The sequence below is a fragment of the Mastomys coucha genome, unplaced genomic scaffold (genome assembly GCF_008632895.1).
Source record: "Mastomys coucha isolate ucsf_1 unplaced genomic scaffold, UCSF_Mcou_1 pScaffold23, whole genome shotgun sequence".
Lineage (NCBI taxonomy): Eukaryota > Metazoa > Chordata > Mammalia > Rodentia > Muridae > Mastomys > Mastomys coucha.
Window position 1 is genome coordinate 32,455,776 of NW_022196906.1, and position 25,697 is coordinate 32,481,472.

A 25,697-nucleotide genomic window follows, 5' to 3' on the forward strand; every position below is an offset into this window, starting at 1 on the left:
AGCCACTAGGCAAAAGTTGCCTCTTCATCTGCAGATGATACTGTCCAAAAAAGGACACACAGGCCTAGTACAGCATATATCTGCAGAGACAGATTAAGCTAGTCCTTAAAGTTCCTGTCCTCAGACATTCACCGGCCAGAAGGCTGAAGATTGATGCTCCAACGTTTTGAAGGGCTGTCCAGGTGTCCAGCAGTCTCTTATTAATTGTCAATATTTCTGGAAGCTGTGTTAAGCTTCCCTGTATATTCTATTATTCAGTCATTCCTGGATTTCTGGTGGAGTTGAAAGACTATGAAAGTTAGAAGAGATGCAGGATAAATCGCTAAGAAAACTAGTACAGGTGGCTGAGAAAGTGTTTTAAACAGAGAAAGAAAAAGGAAAGTTACAAAAAGACTGTGAAAGGGCATAGTGAAGAGACAGAAAGTTTAAAAGAGAGTCTTTGAAGATGGAGTCTAGTGTGAGAGTCAGAATAAGAGGCTAGAGAGCTGGAGATAAGGACAGGAAAGAAGAGAAGCTAGGAATCTTGAGAACTAGTGAGGTAGTGACTGGCAATAGAAGAGAGTTAAGGAGTTCCCCTGGCAGTTATGTTGGAACTGTGCTTAGGGACTGCAGGGGCAGCTACAGGAACATCCGCTATGGTAGTGCAGCATAAGGCTTATAGTTAAGAGCTGCCATTGATTTAAATATAGGAGAATGTTGCTTTTATGTAAACCATTCAGGAGTCATTAGAGATTCCATAAGTAAGCTCAGAGAAAGACTAAATAACCATAGGCCCATGCATGCTTAATAGATTAGTTGCCTTTGTTAGAGAAAAAATAAGTGCTGTTCAGATTCTAATGTTAGGCCAACAATATTATACTTTGCCAGGCCAGGAAAATCTAAAATATAATGATACTGATATTTAGTTCTTTGATTAGAACTATCTACTAGAAGAAGTGGGGAATGAAAGGCCTGGAGAATCTTAGAATTTAAAATGAGGGCATTTCATAGAAATATATGTATAATATGTAACCTTTACTTAAAAAAGGCATAAGAAGTCTCTGTCACGAGCCAGGAAGGTGGACTAGTCAGTTCCAGAAACAGGATATAAGTTATCTAATTAGTCCTAGGAGCCGTCAGCCATTAAGAAGATAGCGTTGACCACACCACATTCCTCTAGACAATGAGTGTGCAGGATGACTTCCTTGTGATCTGACTCAGCTAGGTAGTGGGTTCCTTTAGAATTTTCCATTGTTCTCTTGTTATGTTTCCCTGGTAACCCTTTCATTCCCCTAGTTTGTGGTTTTTCCCTTTAAATACCACTTACTCCTCATGCTTGTGGTCGAACCCCTCTGGCCTGCCAGGCTATGAGTTCGACCCCAGATCTGGAATAAACCTCATGTGATTACAGCAAGTTCGGTCTCTCATGAGTCATTGGGTGGTCGCGTCATCCCGAGACTTGAGTTAGGATCTCCCAGTTCTGGGGGTCTTTCATTGTTCTCTACTTTTCCAATTTCACTGTTTAACATTTTTTTTTACTAATTTTTTTTCTTTTTCACAATTTTATTCATGTATATGATATGTTCTCTTTACTTCAATCTCCTACCTTTAAAAAAATTGTCTCATATCTTTCCTATCTCTCTTTTCCTTATAATCTCCTTTCCCTTGTTTTTGAACTTTTAATTTATTTTTGAAGCTAACTAAATTCATCTAGGACTTTCAATGTGTTCATTGATTTAGATCTGAAGAGTCCTTTTTATTCCAGTTTTGTCTCCACTCAGAATCTAGCCCATAAACCATTTACTATCCCCAGCTGATCTGCTGGTCTCAGTTGCTCTGAGACTAGAAGCTGCAGTTTCAGGATTAGCACCTCCTAACAAAAACAACAGGAGGCTAGATAAAGAAGCCTTTTTTTCTATCTTAGCAGGGATTTGTGCTCTCAGCACTTGTATTACTTCTCGAGTACTTGATCACATGGTGAAAAAGTTCCCTATGACTTTGCACATAAATTCTGGTCATAAATTGAATGAGAGGTTTATAAGAGAGAATGTCTTCATGCATATCCACTAGGAGTAATTATCTGGCTAAACATTCATCATTTGTTACTAGCTTACAGGTTCCTGGAAAGTTGAAAATTATAACTAAGATGGTCAATATTTTAATCTCTTGTCTTTATTTTCTTATGACCTTCAGTTAGTAGTTTTTATAACCCCTTAGCATGTGCTCTAGGTTTTAGAAGTCTGTTCTTATCTCAGAAGCAATTAAGCCGTTCTGTTATAAAAGGGGCTCAAATGTCTTGTCTACCTCACCATTCTAAAAGCATGGTGACCTTGGCATGCTAGTAGTTTCTGCAGAATATACACTTTCTATTTTTGCATACTATCTGAGTCTGGGGTCTTCCTTCAGCAATTTTTGGATCCTTACAAAATTATCTTATAGAGCCTGATAGGCTTACCTGTGTATAATCAACTGAGGTCAATGACTTTTCTTCCCTTATAATCCATCAGTATTTAATAAGGATGCATGGAGCCCTTGGGCCCTAGAAGCCTTTTCTATCCAATGTCTGAGTGTTACAAGGTTCACTCTTCTGAAGAATTAGTGGTAACAAGAAGAGCTGCTGTGATTTCATGATTCTAATGGCTCTGTCATGTTCAAAGATTAGCACTCTGTAGAACTTCTCCTTGCCTTCTGGCCCTTACATTCTTATTGTTCTCTCTTTATGGTGTTCACTGAGATTTGGTGAGGGTGGTATAAATGTGTGTTTAGAGATAAACACTCAACTGTCATTTATTTACAGCACCTTGAGCAATGTTGAATTTTTGCATGGACAGGAAGCATTTCTGATTAATGTTGAGAATGTTACTTTCCTATGGGCACAAAGTAATATTTAGAGACTGTGTCAATTTACCTAAACCAAAGTAGTGACATCCCTTTAGGACCTATGACCTCACATCTAAGGCTATTGATTAGGGGTATAGTGCTAAGTATACTATTTTTCCTAGGGAGCAGCTGGGAAAACAGCCAGAGCACTTCTGGGTATCTCCATAAGAGTCCCATTTTCATTGCATGAGTGAACACATCTTGCCTGGTAGATGCTCCTGAGGATGTGGAATAAGCTATTCCTGGTAGGAATGCAAACTTGTAAAGCCACTATGGAAATTAGTATAGCAATTCCTCACAAAATTAGGAATCTATCTACATTAGCATACATCTATACCACTCTTCCTCACATACCCTAAGGATGTGTTATTCTGCCATAGAAACACTTGCTTGACCATGTTCATTGCTACTCTACTCATAATAGCCAGCAATTGAAAACAGCCTAGATGTCACTCAACAGAAAAACAGATGAAGAAAATACTATATGATTTACACAATGGAGTATTAATGAGTTGTTAAAAAAGAAACCATAACATTTGCAGGCAAATTGTTAGAACTAGAAAAAAAATTATACAGAGGTAAACCATACACAAAAGATAATCATGGTATTAATTCACTTATATGTAGATATTAATTGTTAAACAAATGATAACTAAGCTACAATTCATAAACCCAGAGAGGTTAGGTATAAAGGAAGAGACTATGAGGGAGTACGAAAATATAATTTATCAGTGAACTGATGGTGGGTAACTGGGAATGGGAGGATGAGGGCTATAAGGAGGGGAAATAGGTTTGAGTTAAGGAATGTAGGGAGAGAATTAAGGGGCATTTGACAGGTGGTATGGTGCAGTACAAACTTCCTAAAGTATATGAAGGTGATCATAATGAAATCTCCAAATAATGAAGTAGATGGAATCCCAACTGACCATGCTTAGTCACAGAAAACTGTCAAATGGAGAGACTGGACATACAACTGAGATGTTGGCCAAAGAGTTCCCATAGAAATTCATAAATCCAAGACAATAGATTGCTCTCCACAAACTGACAACAAAGTCTAATTGTTGAAGAAAATAGCCATACAGCTCATTGAACATGGAGAGGGAGTGCTTGTCTCCACATGGAACCTACATCCCTACTCTCTAATGTCTTTGGTATGGATATGCCTTTATTTGAAGGCTACCAAAAGAAAATGTAATCACCAACCCCATCACAAACCCTCTGATCTATAATCTGTCATACCTAAAAAATATGCTATGCAGTGGTGACACAAAACTTGTGAGAGTAACCAAACAAAGTCTTGTTTGATTAAAGTACAACTCATGGGATAGAAGTCATAACTAGTAATACCTCTGTGACCAAGAACCAGAGATTAGATAGCTCATAAAACCAGGGTAAACACAAATATTATTGGTCTAAAAACAGTAGTAACAAAAAGTGACTCATGTTATTATTAATGATATTAGTTGTCATTAAAGAGGCTTCTTGCTTACAGCATATGAGAACAAATTCAGAGACACACAGTTATTCATTACCCATAGAGTAAGACCTTGGAACACAGTTATAAATGGGACATCTTCAACAAATCTCCCCACTTAGGTATCAGGAAACCCCTCAGACATAGAGTCTGAAAAAGTGTAAGAGGCAGAGAGGATGGAGGACAACAGGAGAACAAGATCCTCTAAGTCTATTGAGCAAAGCTGACAGAAATCACAGAACAAAGCAGCAAGCACAGGGACAACATTGCTCTGCCTCAAGTTCCATGCACATATATTCTAGCTTTCAGTTCAGTATTTTTAATTGTACTTCTGAATGAGTAACTGAGTAGATCTTGACTTCTCTTGGGGCTCTTTTCCTTCTGTTAGTCTGCATTGTCCAACTTTGATGTGATTTGTTTGTTTGTTTGCTTGATCTTATCTACATTTGCTGTTATTTCTTAGAAACATATTTGTCTCTAATGAGAGACAGTAAGTGAGTGGATCTAGATGTAAGGGGCAGGGCATGATGTGAGGGGAAGAACTGAGTAGAGTAGAGAGAAGTGAAAATGTAACCTAGATATATTTAAAATAGAAATTGATTCAATACACTACAAAGTCTATAAAAAATTAAAATTAGTAAGTAAATCAGAGCTAGGGACTGTAGACTCCCTCCCCAAATCCCGGACAGTAAACAGCTACCATTTGGGCCCCAGTACAGCGCTGCCCACCTGTTGAACGAAACCTAGCTCCGGTTACATTCAGAAGCTCCATCCCCACAGAGCAAGAAGGAAGTCACTGATTGGACTGTTACACTGACGTATTTTGGGGGAAGGGTTTTGCCCCAGGTATTTTACCTGTTGCGGGAACAAAGGAGATTCATTAAAATTCAAGATGACTAAGTGACCAGAGCTCGTTGTCTAATTTTTATCTTCCCACGTGGGTAAGGTACAGTATGGCTAGCCTACCTCTTCTTATCTCCTTCAATCTCTTCCTATCTATTTCTTACTCCTAATACCAGAAGAACCCTTTATTTTATTTACGTTGGTGCTGGCTACCAACAAGGGACATAGTTCAACTTGAGAAGTTTCATCTCCAGAACACAAGTACAAAGTACATATAATATTCATATAAAACTAGTTAGATTGTTTTATATGAATATAACATAGTTATATGACACAAATAATTTATTTATAATCTCTTAGATATGAATTAAGAATGAGTAGAAACTTTATCATCTCTTAACAAAAAAGTGGTCCATGATAAGTAATCCATTGATAGATAGCCCAGAAATCTATATACAAAGGGTTAATCCTTTGATTTTTTTTTAATATATACTGTTTTAAAATCATACTTTTTAAGTACATGAGAAGAGAACAGCTTGGTAATTTTTCTTAGGATTTGATTTAAATGTATCATCTCCTAGAAATTCTCACTTTCAAAGTACTCACCCTAATGGTGCAACTTGCTTTGGCACCTAATTTTCTCAGCCACGGTAGCACTCATAGAATCTCTTAAAATAGTTACAGAAATCTTTTTTGTGTCAACTGATGTATGTAATGAGAGGAGGTGATATTAACATGAATTTGGTGGAGTCCATGGATATTGTTTCTGAATAAGAATGTGTAATTAAGGTAGCTAAGAATTATCAGTCCCCTTTCATATATGTATCAGAGTTCTAATACATTTGTTATTTATTTCATTCAATTACACAGCAAGATAACAATATAATCAGTTTTTACATTGCTAAAATTGAACTGCAGATTTAAATACTCTAGGGAAAATATCTACACTGTTATAAAACCAAATCATTTTTATAAGTGTGTTTTACAACTATACATAAAAAATGATCAAAAGAGTCTACAGGTTTATAGTTACAAAGTTGGAAATCTGGATTTAAATTTATATAGACTTGCAATTCTTCTTTCATTAAATTTTTGTATGATGTTACTCAATGCTCTGTTTATTACTGCAATCATAGGAAAATTACAAATGTCAAGAGGGCATGTCCCTGGGCATTTATTTTAGAATTATTAGAAGTATAATGAGTGGATAAGAAAGAAGACTAGTCAAAATTCAGCCCAGAGGCTCAGGTACTTCTACTGGGAAATTATATTATTTCTAAACAGCCAACACTAGTTATCACGCTGGATGCAAACACAAGCTCAGTGACATCTACTCTCAAGGGCTCACTCAATATGAGAAGTCCCATAACAAAGGGAATAATTTCAAGGACTACTAATGAATTTTCTCAGGAATCCTGATCTTACAATACATATTCTCATTTAACTCAAGTAATGTTTTAGAGACTCATAGAAGACAATGATTTTCTTTCCTTTATGTAAAATTAAATTTCTGGTCAAGTTCTCAAATACAGATTCAGGTTACTCCCTGTTGTGCTATCCTAGTATATCATAAGCATATCTATACTAATAATTATAACTGGCTTCATTATTTTTAACTTCAAACCTCTCAGGACAGTGAAGGGAAATACATCATACATTTTGATAGCAGAGAAGGCTCCAGAAAATCAAGGTGAGCAGTTAACATTCATTGCCTTAAAATTTCTCTTCCAACCTCTATGGGTTTGTTACATCTTACACTTTTCTACCCTAATTCCTAAGAAAGTCTAGGAAAATCAAGTAAAGGAAAGTTCAGAGACATTGGAGAGTTCTGTCTGCATTTTTTTCTGGGTGCATGGAGATAAAATGTGGGTGAGGAAAGAAGAAATGGGGCTTTTTGAAGAAAAAACATGAGCAGTAATGCTATTGTATGCCTCACTGTGTGTTCACTAAGCACCAAACTTAATAAGCAGGAACTCCAGTTCTCACTCTGGGATCAAAGATGGGATACCTATTAATGACATTTTATTCTCTTATTATTACAGATGCAAGTCATGAAGCAAATGGTTACAGAAAGTAACTCTTCAGTGCCCGAGTTCATTCTTATGGGGTTAACAGTTCAACAAGAGCTCCAGTTGCCCCTGTTTGTCCTCTTCTTGCTAAACTACATAGCCACTGTGGTGGGAAATCTGAGCTTAATGAATCTCATTTGCCTAAATTCACATCTTCACACTCCCATGTACTTTTTCATCTTCAATCTTTCCTGCATTGATTTTTGTTATTCATTTGTTTGTAACCCCACAATGCTGATGAGTTTTGTTTCAGAGAAGAACACTATCTCCTATGCTGGATGCATGAGTCAGCTGTTTTTCTTCTGCTTTTTTGTAAACTCTGAATGTTATGTGCTGACAGCCATGGCCTATGATCGTTATGTGGCCATTTGTCGTCCTCTCCAATACACAACAGTCATGTCCCCTAAGATCTGCTGTCTGCTGGTGTTCAGTTCTTACTTGATGGGTTTTGCTGGTGCCCTGGCTCACACAGGGTTTATGATCAGGCTCAGTTTTTGTAATTCAAACATCATCAACCACTACATGTGTGACATCTTCCCCCTCCTTCAGCTCTCTTGTACTAGCACCTATGTCAATGAGCTTGTGAGCTCTGCTGTAGTTGGAACAATTATCATTTTGTCTAGCCTTGTTATCTTAGTCTCATATGCTATGATCCTTTCCAATATCCTTCATATGTCATCAGGTAAGGGTTGGTCCAAAGCCCTGGGCACTTGTGGGTCTCACATCATAACTGTTAGCCTATTTTATGGATCTGGACTACTTGCATATATCAAGCCATCATCTGCTGAGACTGTGGAACAGGGGAAATTTTTATCAATATTTTACACTCTTGTGGTACCCATGCTGAATCCTCTCATTTACAGTCTCAGAAACAAGGATGTCAAGCTTGCTGTGAAGAGAACAATGAAAAGAGTCACAAGCTGAATGAATAGTTGTCCTTTTATAGTCCCACCTCACTGCATTGCCATATCCTCTCTCTTTGACTTTTTAATTACATTCTTCTGTTCTGTTTTCTTTTACTCTCTCTTGGGTCTGGAAAAGATTTTCACTGTAATCTCTTTATTCCTGCTACTATGAAATGTAACTCTTGTGTCTATTTATTTCCATCAGTTTTTTTCATCTTCATATGGCTCCAAGATGTTGATCACTGGCAATATCAGACCAAGACCCAGTCTCAGGTTTTTCTTTATTCTCCTAAAGATAATACCTATGACTTATTGCTGTATGCCTTCTCTGTGCATAACTTCATAAACTGTGTTTGTTATGACATTTTTCTTTCTTGCTTGTATTTCTGAGACAATTTTGATATTCTTTGCTTGTTTGTTTCCTTAGACAACAAGGAGTTTTATTTAAGTTACTCAGTTGATATTAAAGAGGATAATTATGTAGATGTAGCATAATTGTCAAATTTTCAAGATTATGTTGGGATCTTTAGAGAGTTTTTCTTAGTTTAGACTTTTAGTTTCACATCAATAACAAAAATCTGTACTTTATTCAAATAGTATTTGATTTTTACAAGACTCTGAGGACGATATCAGCCTTGTCTACCACCACAATTTTAATAATACACAGACAATCTGATTGCCTTGTTGAACTGAGTTGAAATTGTCACTGTCTTTTTCTGATATATGGATTGGTCTATGATTGTTTTTAAAATGATTACATTCCTGGCTATAGAACACAAAGCCATTTATTTCTTGTGTTGTTTATATATGAAGAATGCAGTTTGGAAAAACAAGTTGTTTGCTTCCTCTGAAAACCAAACCACAAGTACACTTAAGGATAGAGATAAAGCACATACATGATTTTGCTTGAGTTTGATTCTCAGGGACAATATATATATATATATATATATATATATATATATATATATATATATATATATATATATATATATATATAGTTATATTGTTATTTCAACATGTATCTGACATCTGGATAAGTAAATAGGTACATGACTTTTTAAGGCCACACATCTTCTGAATCAGGGACTACTATCACACCCATTGTGCATTTCACAAAGAAATGTAAAAGCAAATGATTGTGAAAAACCAGATAGTCCTTCTATATAGTTGTTTCATAATGATTTCAAAGGTTGGGATTCTGTCAAAAAATAAACTGAGCAATATTGCTTATTATAGAAATAATGGATATTTAGGATCTAATATTTAAAATGTACATGTTCTTACATTGTACATATTAAAGTGGCATCTGACAGTACCTGACTAACACAGATGTAGAGGCTCACAGCCATCCATCGAACTGAGTACAGGGTCCCCAGTGAAGGAGTTAGAGAAAGGACCAATGGAGCTGAGGGGTTTGCAGCCCCTTAGGACGAACAACAATATGAACTAAGTAGTACCCTCAGAGCTCCCAGGGTCTCAACTACCAACCAAAGACTGCACATGGAGGGGTCTGATTGTTCAGGCAGCATGTGTATAGTAGAGGATTGCAAATTCAATCATCAATAGGAGGAGAGGACCTCGGCCCTGTGAAGTTTCTGTGCCCCAGTGTAGGGGAATGCCAGGGCCAGAAAGTGGGAGAGGGCGGGGTGGCAGGCATGGGGAAGTGGGAGGCAACAGGGGTTTGTTTTTGTTTTTTTGTTTGTTTCTTTGTTTTTTGGAAGGGAAACTGGGAATGGAGAAATTTACATGTAAATAAAGAAAATATCTAAAAGAAAAAAAATTGAGTACAGAGCTAAAAAAAAAGAAAAGAAAAAATAAAGTGGCAAAGGCATGGGAGACAGAGTAATATTTTCATCTTTTTTTTTAAATGTTTATAGATCATTTTTCTCAGATGGTGAGTCTGAGATTGAATAAGTCTTTCCAAGGAGTAATATTCTCTTATTTAGGGAGCCTATTCCATGTGAGATATTTACTTGTAAAGAAAGATGACTTAGCCAGACCAAAGAAACAGACCAACAACAGATCAAAGAAACAATCGAACACAAGTCAATCTGGTAAAAAGATGAATTTTGGAGCATTGCTCACAGAAGTCTAGATGATGTGATACTGACAGAAATATGGGAGACCAGAGTGTTCCTGCATCACCAATAAGCCTAGCCCGTGGTGGACAATAGTTCACTGAATCCCTATCACTGACAAGCAATTAATCTGCATAAAGCCTTCTTTCTTCAGGGACCATTTACTAGTAACATATTCTTAAGGAAGTGTATATTATGAGTTGCCTGAGTATCAGTAACCTTACATTTTCCACCAGGATCAACTGATTCAGTTCTGAGTCAATAGTATAAAAAAAATAGTGGAATGTGCACTTGAAATAAGATGAATCTTTAAACTATGATTTTTTTTTTACATGTGTAGATCATATTTAAAGAGATGTTTGTTTGAAAATGTTGACTGAGAAATTATACCAGTTAAATGTTTGAATCAATCTGAATAAAATTATTTGTAGTAATGTGGACCATTTTTATTTATTATAATATTTATATGATTATTTCAGCAAATGTGATTAAAGTTGCCTTCTCAAGAATATTCTATAATTTTTTTAAAAAATTGTTTTATTCTTACTTAACATGACAAATTATATTTGTAAAAAATGATTTTAAATATATTTACATACACATGTTTTAATTGACATGTAACATTTCTTAAGGACACAGGGTCAAGCATGTAAAACACAAACCTAAAATGCACTTTAAAAAAAAGTAAATGTTGAGTTTTAAGTTCAATATATGAAATGCCAATGCGAATTCTTTTCTACTCAACATAACCTGGTGGAAAACAAATCAGAACATAGTATGGCATTGTTCTGTGAAGTAAATGGGCTTATTTATTTATACCATTTGCATGTGCGTACAGGTAGTGTTCATATGAGTATATGGACATACAAGGTGTGAATGTACATGTATGTGTATGTAAATGCCTGGGGTGGCTATCAGGAGATTTTCACCATCATTATCCAAGTATTCATTGAGTTAGAATATCTCATTTGATGTCTGAACTCAGCAATACAGCTTGTCTGGATAGCTAGCTGTCTCTACCTTCTGAGTACTACAACTACAGGCAGATTAAGGTTCCCATGTGGAAATTATGTGGTGGTTTGACCTCCAGTCCTCACTCTTACAAGGCCAGTGCTTTATCTACTGAGCTATCATCTTAGCAAATGGGCTTATTTTACAAGTTTAATTGCTTTCATTAATCTAGGTAAATGAAATAATTTAGCATTTAAATTAGCTCTGGATTTAATAATATTTATAATTAAAATAATTAGCGACAGACTCAGATAAAACTGAGTCTTTAGAAACTCTTTCCTCTCTCTATGAGGTAATTCAATGTGCCACGCTGATCACCCTGGCCAGCAGGGAAGAAAGACTAGCACACCAATTCTTTCCAGCAACAGTTTACTCAGGAGCTGTTAGTTACATGAGATTTGAAGGTGTGCCCCAGATGGTCTGTGAGTGTTGCTTAAATACCCTTCATAGGACTGTCCATAAGCCCATACCACGTCTTGCGCTATCATTGGCTACAGAGTCATGACAAAAGATCAGACCACTGGCAGGTGTAACCCTCTTGCCAAATAAGGACTTGTTTACTCCTTAGCAGAAGAATGGCAGGCACCATCTTTAAGGTGCGGCAGCAGTGCTCCACAGTTCCCCCTTTTTGTTTTAATAGGATAAGCAGTTACTGTTCGATCAAACGAGTTCCATTATGTAGGATCTCACGATCAAGGGCAGACAGGCTTAAACCATGGCACTCACTCTACTGGGTGCAATGGGCAAAGCCCACCAGGTGCAAAAGCTGAGTCCCAGGAAACAGGCTGGACACCCATCCCATGTGCAATGATGCCTGTAGGCCTCCAGGGGTGCAAGGGCTGTCCAAGCCTAGGAGACTTATAGGGTTACAAGTGGTTACTGTTTCAATGCCAACAACCATGCTTGGGGAGATACACCAGCCTCAATGGCTTGAAAGGCACACACCACCAGAGCCCTCTCACGTCTCTGGGCTCTTGCCATCCGACAGATGCAAAATAGGCAGAGTGCACAGACACCTACAAGGGCAACAGCTAGCACTCTTATTCCCGCCCACTCTTTAAGATGAATCATTGCTTGATGAATCCACGTAGTCAGTCTCTCAGTCATGGAGATATCCAAATGAGTGGAGTTGATAGTTACAATCGCCATCCTTAAATTCTGCATTAAATTATCAAATTTCCTGACCAATTTCCTGTATGATACTGGGACAAATGCCTGGAAAGATTAGTTGCATGAGATATATTATTATAGGGGACCGAAGTAACACACAGGCCTCTCATTTTCCACTCACACCCAAGCTGGGCCAGCTGTCATAAAGTATCAACTTGTTCCTGTACCAAATCAATACGTTGATTCAAAATCAAAAGGCCACCCTTTAACTGAGCATTCAGGGCTCTCTGAGTTCAACTACTTGAGGAGAGTCTGGCGAGAATTGACATAATACGGGCTCTTGTTTCTTCTACCAAATAGGTCTCAGAGCCTGTTTTAGAACCATCAGTAAACATATTTGAGGCCCCAACTATAAGGGTAGTTGATGTAATAATCTTTGGAAAGATCACAGGATGCTCTCTAAAGAAGGATTGAGCATCTTGAAAAACTGGGCAGGTGAGCTGGAGCTCTGATCTCACCCCTCGCCAAACCTCTGGGTAAAAGAAGAGTCTTGGACCCCTACTGTTGATTGGATTATATGGGGAGGTGCTAACAGCATGCAGCCTGGGGGGCCTTTTTCAGTCTCTGGCCCCCTTTTCTTCCGCTTCTTCTTAAGGGAGCTTTTCTCTATCCTCTCAATTAGATCTTGTAATTCCTCATCTGTACCAGACCAATCTGTGCCTGAGTTCTCCTTTCCTGATTTCACTGACTGCTCTTCTTTCAGTTGTTCTAGAGCTGTCTGCCCTTCTTCAACTACTTTACAACACTTCTGATTTTCTAGGCAGCTCTCTTTAAATTGGGCTGACTCCTCTATCTCACACACCTTAGAACTAACAGGTCCAACTATAGACTGAGGATTTGTGCCAAACAATCGAATTGAAACATTTCTTCCCTTAAAGATACAATGTTGGTTCTGTTCTCTCTGTACTTGGCACTCTTCCTGGTAAAAGGTCATCTATTTAAGGAACATGGGTGAGGGGAACACAGCCTTGATCACCTCCCTCCAATCTCTGAGGGTGAGAGCCTGGTGGGCAAAGCCCTCAAGGGCGGTCTCTACCCCGGGTGAATGAGAGCCATCCTCTGTCACTGTTTTCTTTAGTTCCCTAAGGTCTTGGGTTTCTCAGGGATACCAAGCTGCTGCCAGGGTTAACATTAATCAGAAACAGGTAGCTAGTATCTCCCAAGCTGAATTCTCTCACCCCCGCATAGGGCTGCTTGCTGAAGGCAGCTGTTGTTCCACAGCCTTAAAACAATGCTGATCTTCCATTTTGTTCTTAACGAGCTTCTACACAGATCTTAACAGTTTTTAAAGAGTCAAAAAATTGAGTTTAACATTAACAGCTCTAGGAGAGCCAGAAAAAATTGAAAACAAAGCGCCCATGGTTATTTTTGTTACCCTTTTTTTGTTACTTTTACTTTCAGTTCACTACTCTTTATAGCCTCTACTTCCCAGGTCTTTATTGTTCTAACCCGGAGACCTTATTTTATTGTCTCTACTCCCGAGATCCTTATGTATGAAGCCTCCTTCCAAGGACCTTAATAGATGAAGCCTCCTTCTGAGGACCTTTCTACTGACAGGCCCCACTTACCGGCCACTTTCCAATTGATCGCCCTGTCTGCTACTGGTTCTGGAACTCCGGGAAATCTAAAGGATTCCCCGTATGGGCCACCAGTTGTGCCACGCCGATCACCCTGGCTAGCAGGGAAGAAAGACTAGCACACCAGTTCCTTCCAGCAACAGTTTACTCAGGAGCTGTTAGTTACATGAGATTTGAAGGTGTGCCCCAAATGGTCTGTGAGTGTTACTTAAATACCCTTCGTAGGACTGCCCATGAGCCCATACCACGTCTTGCGCTATCATTGGCTACAGAGTCATGACAAAAGATCAGACCACTGGCAGATGTAACCCTCTTGCCAAATAAGGACTTGTTTACTCCTTAGCAGAAGAATGGCAGGTACCATCTTTAAGGTGCGGCAGCAGCGCTCCACAATTCAATTCAAAAGTAATAGATCCAGAAAAAAATGAAATATCATTTTTATCATAGAGATACAACCTGCTTGCCCTAAATGTAAATTTGATCTCAGGGCAACAAAGTCTGCTTGCCTGTCATTTAGAGTAACACTTCTGTAAACATACTGCATGACAAAAGTGGTCTCACCAGGTGACAGATGATACAATGCTCTGTGGAACTTAGCTGCAATCATGACTGGGCTCAGTTTATGCAACATATGAATCTCGTAAGCTGGAGCAAGGGGGAGATTTATTTATTTTTATTTATTTATTCATTTATTTTTATTTTTTTTTTATGTTTTTACACTCCATATTTTATTCCCCCCATCCACCCTCTGATTGTTCCATATCCCTACCTTTCACCAGACCTGACCTCTAAACTCCCTAGGGCCTCCAGTCTAATGAGGTCTAGGTGTATTATATCTGAATGAACACAGACCCGAAAGTCCTCTACTATATGTGATATTGTTGTTTTTCCTATGGGGTTGCAAAGCCCTTAAACTCCTTCAGTCCTTTCTCTAACTTCTCCAATAGAGACCTTGTGCTCAGTCCAATGGTTGGCTGAGAGCAGCTACCTCTTTATTTGTCAGGCTCTGGCAGAGCTTCTCAGGAGACAGCTATATCAGGCTCCTGTCAGCAAGCACTTGTTGCCATTCACAATAGTGTCTGGGTTTGGTGACTGTATATGGGATGGATCCCCAGGTGGGGCAGTCTCTAGATGGCCTTTCCTTCAGTCTCTGCTCCACACTTTGTCTCTGTATTTCTTCCTGTGAGTATTGGGTTCCCCCTTCTAAGGAGGACCGGAGCATCTACACTTGGGTCTTCCTTCTTCTTGAGCTTCATATGGCCTGTAAATTGTATATTGGGTATTCTGAGCTTTTGGGCTAATATTTTGGGCTAAATTCTCTGAGCTTTAGGTGCAGGAATTTTGTTGCATATTTATAAGTTGGGACTTGGAACTAAAGATCAATTGTTCTCTACATTTTGACTATTTGTAGTTTTGCATAGTGATCTTTACTGCAAAGAGAAACTTCTTTGAAGGGTGGGGAAAGCTGTACATATTGGCGGGTACAAGGATAAGTAGTTAGAATGCAGGTAAGAATTATGCTGTTTTAGTAAAGTAGTGATTTTATGTTCTGCTTTAAGAGCTATCACCTCACTAGCTCTGGGTATTGGCTAGGTTTCTACTATCAAGCATAATTCTCTCCTATTGGGCCGACCTAAAGTCCATTTAGAAAGCTTCTGGTTACCTCCTAGATATGAGGTGCTACTTTTCATTTTAAGGAGTGTCTTGCCATGTTGGTCATTGTTGTGATCCATAGGGCTCACTGCTGGGTCAGATTAGTGTCTGCTTCTCTTCCACAGCTACTCAAATAACACTTTGTAGTACCAGGAAAGCTAGTCCTTATGGGGTAGGCTTTCAGTTCAGATACTGATCAATTCTTTCATGTTTGTGTCTGAAGTATGTGGTGTCTTCATCAAGGCGTTTTATTTGTAACTTCTGGGAGATAACTAAGGGCAACAGCAGTATCCTATATACATTTTGGTGTGTATATATACATATATACATATACATACATATATACACACATACATATATATACATATATGTATATATACTGATTTTCTCATTATTCACAGTTTAAATTCTCAATTCCTTGTTCATGTTTGATATGATTATAAGTAATAAATATGGTTTTAACAAAGTAATTATGGAAAAGCTCTGAGCTCAGTTGTGTTTAATTCTTTTTCCCACTATTTTTTTCTTTTATTGAAAATAAATTTTTTCTCATATTATATATCCTGATTAAAGTTTCCCCTCCCTCAAATCATCCCAGTTCCTCTTTTCCTCTTCTCCCATCCAGATCCACTCCCTTTCTGTCTCTCATTAGAAAACAACAAATCTCTAAGAAATAGTAACAAAACATAACAAAAGAAAATATAATAAAATATAACAATAAGCATCACATTCTAGTTAGACAAAGCAAACCAACAGAAAGAAGCATGCAAGAGAAGTCAGAAGACTCAGATATCAACTTGTTCACACACTCTGAAGTCCTATAAAATTGATTAAGTGTGTATGTGTGTGTGTGTGTGTGTGTGTGTGCGCGCGCGCGCGCACACTCACACACATATATGTATGTGTTCAGAGGACCTGGTCCAAACCCATGCAGGCAATCTACTCTGTCTCTGTGAGTTCAGCTGTTGATTTAAAGGACTTTCTTCTACTGGTATCCTCCATCTCCTCTGACTCTTACACTCTTTCTGCCTCCTCTTCTGCTGTGTTCCTTGAGCTCTAAGGAAGGGATTTGATGTAGACATTCCTTTTAACACTTATTGTTCTAAGGTCTCTATCTTTCTCTGTATAATGTGTGGGTCTATGTCTATTTGTTCTCAGATGGTGAAAGAGGAAGCTTCTTTGATGATTGCTGACAAAAATCCTGATCTATGAGCACAGAAGAAAAATGACAATAAGTCATTCATTATTTTTGCTACTTTTTAATACTTGGAATTATCCTAGGTCTCTAGACTATCAAAGCTCTGTTTCTTGATCAACAAGAAGTATTGGGTATGGCTCCCATTTCAGGGTATGGGGCCTTAAGTCAAATCAGTCAATAGTTGCTTACTTTCAAAAGATTTGTGCCTCCATTGCTTTAGGATATTTTGCAAACAGGACATAATTGTGGCTCAAAAGTTTATGGCAAAGTTATTTGTAGACATCTTTGGGCCAATAACTCAATTTTGTATAAGCCAGGCAAGTACTGGCACAGGAAATGAATTTCTAATGGATACTACAATCAAGAACTAATAATTAATGGGATGCCATGAAACTGAAAAGCTTCTGTAAAGGAAAGAACAACATCATTCAAACAGTACTGGGAAATATTTTTACCAACTCAACATCTGACAGAGGACTAATATAAAAAATATAAATAATTCAAGAAACTATTAAATACCATTACTATTGGATATTAAAAACCAAATAATTCAATTTAAAACTTGGGTACAGATCAAAATAGAAAACTTACAGTGGAGTAAACTCAAATGGCTGAGAAACAAAAAATAGTTCAACATCTTCAGTCATTAGGGAAATACCAATCAAAAACTATTTTGTGATTACACCTGTCAGAATGGTGAGAACTTTAACACACATGACAGCTCATGCTGACAAAGACATGGAGTAAGGAAAATTCATTTCTGTTACTGGTATGACTGCAAACTTGTACATCAACTACAGAATTCAGCTTTCTCACAATGTTAAGAATCAACCTACATGATGATCCAACTATATCACTCTAGGACATATACCGACAGGATGTTCTACTCTACCACAAGAACACTTGCTAAGTCATGGTCATTGCTGCTCTATTCACAGTAGCCAGAAATTGGAAACACCTTTGATGACCTTCAACAGAAGAATAGATAAAAAGGAAAAAGGTGGTACATTTACACAATGTGATATTACTGAACTATTTAAAAAATGACATCATGGAATTTGTAAAGGAATGGATAGAACTTGAAAATTCACACTATGAGAGATAAGCGAGATACAAAAGATAAATATAGCATGTATTTGCTTATATGTGTTTTAGCCATTAAGTAAATAATAAGCAGGCTCTAATATGTAGACTCAGAAAGTTTAGAAAGGATTGCATACCAGAAAGGACTGCAGTTGACACATAGATCTCCCTAGGAAGGGGGACTAGAATATGATACACAGGTGAACTGGTAGCAGAGAGGATGGAACAGGAGGATCAGGTGGGAAGGGGAAAAGAATTCATAGAGAGACAGCTAGAATTGAGAGGTGGTGTGGAAACCTAATGCAGTGTATCATTCCTAAAATATATGAAGGCAATCATAATGAAGTCTCCAAATCATAGGGGAGATGAAGTCCTAACGTGCCATCTCTTATCACCAGTTTCCAGAACTGAGCTTCTCTTGACTTGAATATGCTAATGCTAATAGACTCAACTGTCTTACTCCAGTCTCTGTTTTTGAAATATTATCCACACACAAAGCCTTGTGATGGTACAAGGATGAAGTACTCTTAATGTTTGTCTCACTAGAATGGAAAACTTGGATTATCATAAATAGAATGTTTTCAGCAATTGAAGCAACTAGTTTTTCACACATGCCACAGATTAATGAGACTTGAAAGACATTATGTGTAGTGAAAAACAAAACAAAGTAAAACTAAACAAAACCAACTAATATAACCATCAATCTCTGAGAGCATCTCCAGAGGTCACATGGTGTAGGAGTCCATGTATCATCCTTAAATTAGTCATAGTGTAGAGATGGTGATGAGATCATTAGATGTCAGACAATAAGATGACAAAATTACAACTGTGGATATAACTTTTTTGTGGTTGTTGTTCTATTTTGGTAGAATTATATTGTATTAGGGTTGTAGTCAGGTTGATAGCAATATTTTTAGGATTGAATTCCACAAATGAGAGACTAAAAACACACCCAAACATACCTATACCCTTTCACACACAGTGTTCCTGAAAGCTGAACAATATTTGTGGTTTAGTTAATATTACACCAATGTCAGTTTCTTTCTTTTGCTATTGTTTTAGACTTCCAATGTCAGTATAAGCAGAAATTAGGTGAAAAATATTTTTATGTCACTTTAAAAAATTTATGCAAATTCCTATTCAATAATTTTAAGAATCTTTTTGATTTCCTTATCTCATATCAGTCCAAGAAGTTAGGGCTTCAGTTCCCAACCACCCTGTATGCCTTTAGCAAATAGTTCTTTTCTCTCTTCCCATTGAATCCTCCAAACATGGTTGCATAGCGTCCCACACAAATGTGACCATAGTCTATCCAGTCAACAAAAATAGTCGCTTTCTCTTTTCAGAACTTATATTTAGTGTAATAAAAATTATCTCATGCATTAGTGTGTAAGCCCCTGTGGTGTGTGTGTGTGTGTGTATGTGTGTGTGTGTGTTTGTGTTTAGGGGAGTCGCAATATTTTCAACTACTGAAATATTTCCCTTTTATTGAAAGTTGACAGACTTCAGATATCTTTGTGGACTGTTGTGAGATATATTTGGTCAAATGTGCATCAATAGATACTGAATTCTTACTGTATTCTGTACATGAGCACTTATGCTTCCTCTAACTACAGTTAACTCACCTATTACAAATAGCACAAAAGAACAGAGTTTGACGTATTAATTACTTATTTAACTTTCTTTAAATTCCCAAATTGACTTGCATATATTAAGTATTAATATATACATTAATATAATATAATTCTAATAAAATAAATAAAATTAACAGATAGTTTATTGACTGAAAGAAGCAACTGTAGTAAATAAAAATTTAATAATATACCTTAAAATATAGTTTTCAGGAAATTTAAATTTCTGCTTACTTGTGTATTAAAATTAACAAAGAATGTATTGGTAATGACCTTCAAACACTAAATCTAGCAGTGTTTTCATGTAGTTTTATGTTTAAGCTTTTACATTAAAATATATTCAGTGTATCAAGTTTTATTTAAAATATAAAAATATAAAAAATTTAAAAATATAAAAAGTACATATGTTTCCATAAGTATATCTCCATATATATGTGGAAATTGTGAAGTCATGTTTTCTTGAAATGGTTGCTCACAAATATCAATCTATCTTACTTATTTAACAATATTCTATTATGGCTAAAGATTTATCTGAACAATGCAAGATAACTAAAGTGTCATGAAGTAAAAGAGCATTCCAACTTTATGTATTTATAAAGTAGCAATGCCTAAGAACAAATTACCTATTTCCATGCTTGATTTAGATGTAACTTATGCATGTAAAAGATCACATGGAATCATATACTGTGTAGGTTTATTGCTTCTTTAATAAATAGTATAGCAATTATTTTATTTGTATAAAATATGGATGGAACTGAAGATCAACATGCTGTGTGTTCTATAGAAAAATATAAAAGGGTACAAATGTGAACTGAGTACTGTTAGCATTGTAGAAGAGAAAAAAATTGGAGATGCAAAATAGAAGTGATATGAAGTGAATATGTTCAAAGTTTACTAGATGTAATTTTTACTTTGTATAATAAATATGATATAAATTTACTAAAATGAGCATAACAAATAAAATTTACATTGATCAGATACAGATTTTGTCTAAAACTAATTTACTTTGTATGTAGAATCAGTAAAAATGTTAATGGTGTTAATTGTATTTACATCTTTATAAGTCTATACCCAGTAGTCTAAGACAATCCCTGGTGAAAATATTAAGTGTACTATGATGAAGTGGGATTTAAATGTAAATATTGTTTTTTTCCATTCCTACTTGATCACCTTGGAGTGTTCCTTAGGGGGTACATGTTCCTGGATTTCTAACAAGGTCTAAAAGATTACCAGCAGTCTGTGCACTCTATTTAAGTGGTAGCTCTGGATTGATATATGTGAATTTCCTTCACCAATTTTGGTAAAATGACTACTTAGAAGTGTTATTCATATCTCAGAGTGAGTCTCAAATCATGAGACCTGTGCTATGACACTTTTATCACATAGGATTTTGTGATGACTTCTGGCCACCTTTAATTGGTATTTGATGCCAATTCTATGTTCTGGATATACCTCTGGTGAGGTATAGAGAAAGAACTCTTCAAAAACAAGGAAAGGTGAGTTCATTCATTCCTATTCATGTCTGCAATTCCTTTTGTGTGTAAAAAAGAGAGTACTTATTACACTGAAAAACAAACAAGAACAAACAAAGGATCAGTCGTACAGAACTCAGATTCTGTTGTTGCCTGTATATACTTACTCTTTGTTGTGCTGGTTTCCTCTTTGGTCAAATAGAAAGATAAGCATAATATTTCCAGATGACACATGAAATACAAAACTACCATAGCAGGCAGTGGGTTCTTATTTTAAACAAAATACGAAAGAACCATCTACAGAAAGATTTTATATATAATAAGCATATAGTGTGAGCATTAAAATATGTATCATTAATGAAACCCATACCCACGTTAATTACTATTTTCTCTTTCATGCTTTTGTAAACCATCGAAAGCAAAACCTTTCTTCATCCTAGTGTGAAGTTAGAAAATGTGAAGAAACAGTGAAGAATATAATTAGATATTATATTATTAAAAAGATAAGTCTTGAGCTACTGTGGACATCCTCTATACCTGCTATGAATTGTTAGTTTCATAGAGTCTACTAGTAAGTGCTATGGAGACTCATACACTGTGAGGAATGAATCTGCATGACTGACGCTCTACCAGAACTCACTGTTTATGTATATCACAGAAGAACTAGCATGTCTAATGGAACAAAGGAATGAGAGTTGAAGGACCAGATTGAAGAGACAGTTTTTTGTAAACCACATCCCACTACCTAAGTTAATTAATGAATAGGCATGCATGTCAGGCACACTACCTCAATAGGCTGAGGTAAGGATAGAAGAATATTATTGTAGTATTCAGGTTATAAAGATAAGCATGGGGTAACTGATATTTTGCCATAATGGAAGATTATGATATTATATTCAGATGACAAAGCATAACTTTTGTCCATTGTGCTAAGTTCAGCTAATGTTAACATCTTGGAACAGAGTTCATCCATCCATTAATAAAATTTTCTTCTCTTTTAGATTTTCAATGATAAGCATGATGATTGGAAATGGCTCTTCTGTGACAGAATTTATCCTTGCTGGTTTGACAGATCGTCCAGAGCTCCAGCTGCCTCTCTTTTACCTGTTTCTAATAATCTATATAATCACAGTGGTGGGAAACTTTGGCTTGATTACCCTGATTGGCCTCAATCCTCACCTGCACACCCCCATGTATTATTTCCTCTTCAACCTCTCCTTCATTGATCTCTGTTACTCTTCTGTCTTCAGCCCCAAAATGCTGATGAACTTTGTCTCTGAAAAGAATTCCATCTCCTATGTGGGGTGCATGACTCAGCTGTTTCTCTTTCTCTTTTTTGTCATCTCTGAATGCTACATGTTGACCTCAATGGCCTATGATCGCTATGTGGCCATCTGTAATCCACTACTGTATAAGGTCACAATGTCCCCTCAAGTCTGTTCTGTGATATCTTTTGCTGCTTATGGCATGGGGTTTGCTGGAGCCTCTGCCCACACAGGCTGCATGCTCAGACTGACCTTCTGCAATGCCAATGTCATCAACCATTACTTGTGTGACATTCTCCCTCTCCTCCAACTTTCCTGCACCAGCACCTATGTCAATGAGGTTGTGGTTCTCATAGTTGTGGGTATTAACATCACAGTCCCCAGCTGTACCATCCTCATTTCCTATGTTTTCATCCTTGCCAATATTCTAAACATCAAATCCACCCAAGGAAGATCAAAAGCCTTCAGCACCTGTAGTTCTCACATCATGGCAATTTCTCTTTTCTTTGGATCAGCTGCATTCATGTATCTTAAATATTCTTCTGGATCTATGGAACAAGGAAAAATATCTTCAGTTTTCTACACTAATGTTGGGCCCATGCTCAACCCTCTGATCTACAGTTTGAGGAACAAGGATGTCAAGGTGGCACTAAGGAAATCATTGACTAAGTTTCAGAGAAAAGACAGATTTTAAATAGAATCAATAATCCTGTAAGAAATTGGAGGATCTAAAATTTTGTTTGTATTTTCAGTGAAGCTATTTTTTATGCTAATGTGTAAGTTGGTAAACTCCATTTACAAAATATGGATAATTTCATCTTGTTTCTGTAACTCCAGCATACCTATCAGCTTATCCAAATGATTGATTGATATCATATTAATGGTTCAATAAATACACAGATAATTTTCATGATTACTCTGTACTTTTTCCTTGGCTATTTCTCCCTTCATAAGGAAAGGTGAATTTTATGTTACAAAACCTTGAAACTTTCCACATGTAAAATGTAGGTGCTTTCTCATTTTGTAGTAAAGTCATAGTTACCGAAAGTATAGGGAACTCTGTAGAAGACAGCCAGAAGCCAGATTGTGTATATGGTTTCAATCAGGAAAATTACATTTGAGTCACTGCATAGAGACTCTGGTTAATTTTTTTTATATTTTAAATTTATAAAATAAATAATACATTTTACATGCTTGTGCTACAAAGAATAATTATATTGTATCATCTGACATAATAAATATGTCAGTTGATGATTTTTTTATTTTATTCAATTTACTCACTACATAGTGGATATCTATTGTTTAGCATTGTTAGTCATATACAGAATATGTAAGATTTTATTTTCAATTACAAATAAAATCATAAAAACTCATCTTGGACATACATGACTTCTAATTAATGTTGACATATTCATTGATATTTAAGTACAGAGCCTGATGATTTGTGCTTCAGAACAATCTTATTTTCATTGGTAATTTAAAATATCTTTTATTTTAAGTATATTTAATAAAAATAAATTGTATCTTCTGTGATATTTTAAATTTTGGATAAATTTTATAAATATATATAGTTTGTAAATTTGATTGAAGACTGGAGATTCACCCTCAACTGTTACTTTAATCTTCCCTAGTTACTCAAAGCAGGCTACCTTTAGTGCAGAGTAAGCCAGGCTAGCAGCGATGTGAGCTTCTAGGGATTCTCATGTCTCCACCTCCCACAGGCTCACCAGGATTGCAGATGCTTGACATCAGCAGTACAACCTTATATAAGTTTAAAAGATATAACCTAGGCCAGCAGGCTCAGGTAAAAAGCACTTTGACAAACAGCCATCTTTCCACCTCAAACAAAAAAATTTATTAATATGATAAATGATTGATACCTTATTATATGATTTTCATCACAAAATATAATTCTTAAATGTTTATAAGACATAAGCTAGCAGGTCAGTTAATGATTTATAAAATATATAAAGAAAATTGTAGTTGTCTTATAAAAGAGTATTGCAGAACATTAGTAAACTAGCTGTGTTTATAGGAGGATAGGTCTCAATAACCTAGGAGCAGTATTTCAGATACAATAGTGGGTAAGAAGCTCATTCAGTCACTTTGCTATCAAACACTATGAAGAGCCCAGGGTCTCATAATTACACATCTAACTTTTATGTTTAAGTATCTTCAACTACAATTTTTAGTTTTTGTCTCTTCTACTTTGTTCTCTCTGAGTACTAAAAAAACATTCAGTAGGTTGACTAAAAATGACTAAATGTATTACTGAAGCTCTGATATTTTCTAATCACTTTTCTGCATTTACTTTTGAATAATTTATTGACTTTTCAAGTTTACTCAAAGTATTTTTAGCGTTTAAACTGCTAAATACTAGCTTCCGGTGCATTTTCCACATGATTCTTGAGTATTAGAATTGATTTAGATTCATAGAAAAATGTTCAAGATAGAAGAAGCAAGGCAGATAAATTTCATTAACTCTAGGTCTTCATATTGAGTTTACCTCTCAGATTCACATCTTCTTTTATTATATTCTTGGCATACATTAATTGTACAGAATGATGAGATTCACATACATTTTCACTCATATGTACCATAATTCCATCATGTAGTTTTCCTCTATCCTTCCTTTACTTCTTCCACCTTTAATCAGATAGGTTTACTTCTTATTTCAAGTTGTACAGATAGATATATTATAATATTTAGAGTCTAAAAGTGAAAGAAAACTATGGCAGCTTCTGAATTCCCATAATTTATCTGTTGTGATGGTCTTCAGTACATTCACTTCCTGTCAATAGCACTTTATTCTACTTTATTGTTGAATACACTTAAATCCAGCAATCAGAACTCCCCTTCCCCATGTGGCCACTTTAATTAACATGCCAATCACAACTAATCAACTCATCCTAACATAGGGTTTTTCCCTTTACCTTTATAAACTGACATTTGGCTATGGGCCGCATCTGTCTCTTTTCTATATAGAGGGAGTCTTTTGTCCTTCTGGAACAAATATTCCTTACTCCTCTCGCTTCTTCCTCCCTTTTCCTTCTCCATTGTCCTCTATTTCCTGTCTTTGTCTTTTATGCCCTGTTCTTTCCTCCTCTGAGGCAAATCAACCTACTTTGTGCTGAAAATTTCTTATTGGGCTACATTGGCAGCTACCAGTTCCTTTAACTGTTGTAGATCATAGGGTGAGTAGCTGAGGGAGGTTGATTACTTTTTTCCCTCCAGTAATATCCAAAGTACCTTTAAGCACCAGAAGACTAGTTACTAGGGAGTAAAACATCTAACAGCTCAATTTCCTCATGTCCAATGGCATAATCAAACGGTATCCTCAGCAATATGTAGGTCCGTACTTGTTGGTTCTGGAGGATAACAAGTAACTTTCTTCTGTCTTTCTTCAAGG

General features: G+C 36.4%; 2 protein-coding genes across 2 annotated transcripts; both read left to right on the forward strand.

Annotated features, from left to right (window-relative positions):
- Window positions 1-7,212: 7,212 nt before the first annotated feature.
- On the forward strand, window positions 7,213-8,364 carry LOC116072522 (olfactory receptor 143-like). The gene has a single exon (XM_031343992.1). It carries the CDS (start codon window positions 7,219-7,221, stop codon window positions 8,167-8,169), a length of 951 nt encoding a protein of 316 aa, XP_031199852.1. The 5' UTR covers window positions 7,213-7,218; the 3' UTR covers window positions 8,170-8,364.
- Window positions 8,365-20,833: 12,469 nt separating this feature from the next.
- LOC116072106 (olfactory receptor 147) lies at window positions 20,834-22,982 on the forward strand. Its single transcript, XM_031343350.1, has 2 exons — window positions 20,834-21,047; window positions 22,025-22,982. The coding sequence occupies exon 2, from the start codon at window positions 22,032-22,034 to the stop codon at window positions 22,980-22,982; it is 951 nt and encodes a 316-aa protein (XP_031199210.1). The 5' UTR covers window positions 20,834-21,047; window positions 22,025-22,031.
- Window positions 22,983-25,697: the final 2,715 nt, after the last annotated feature.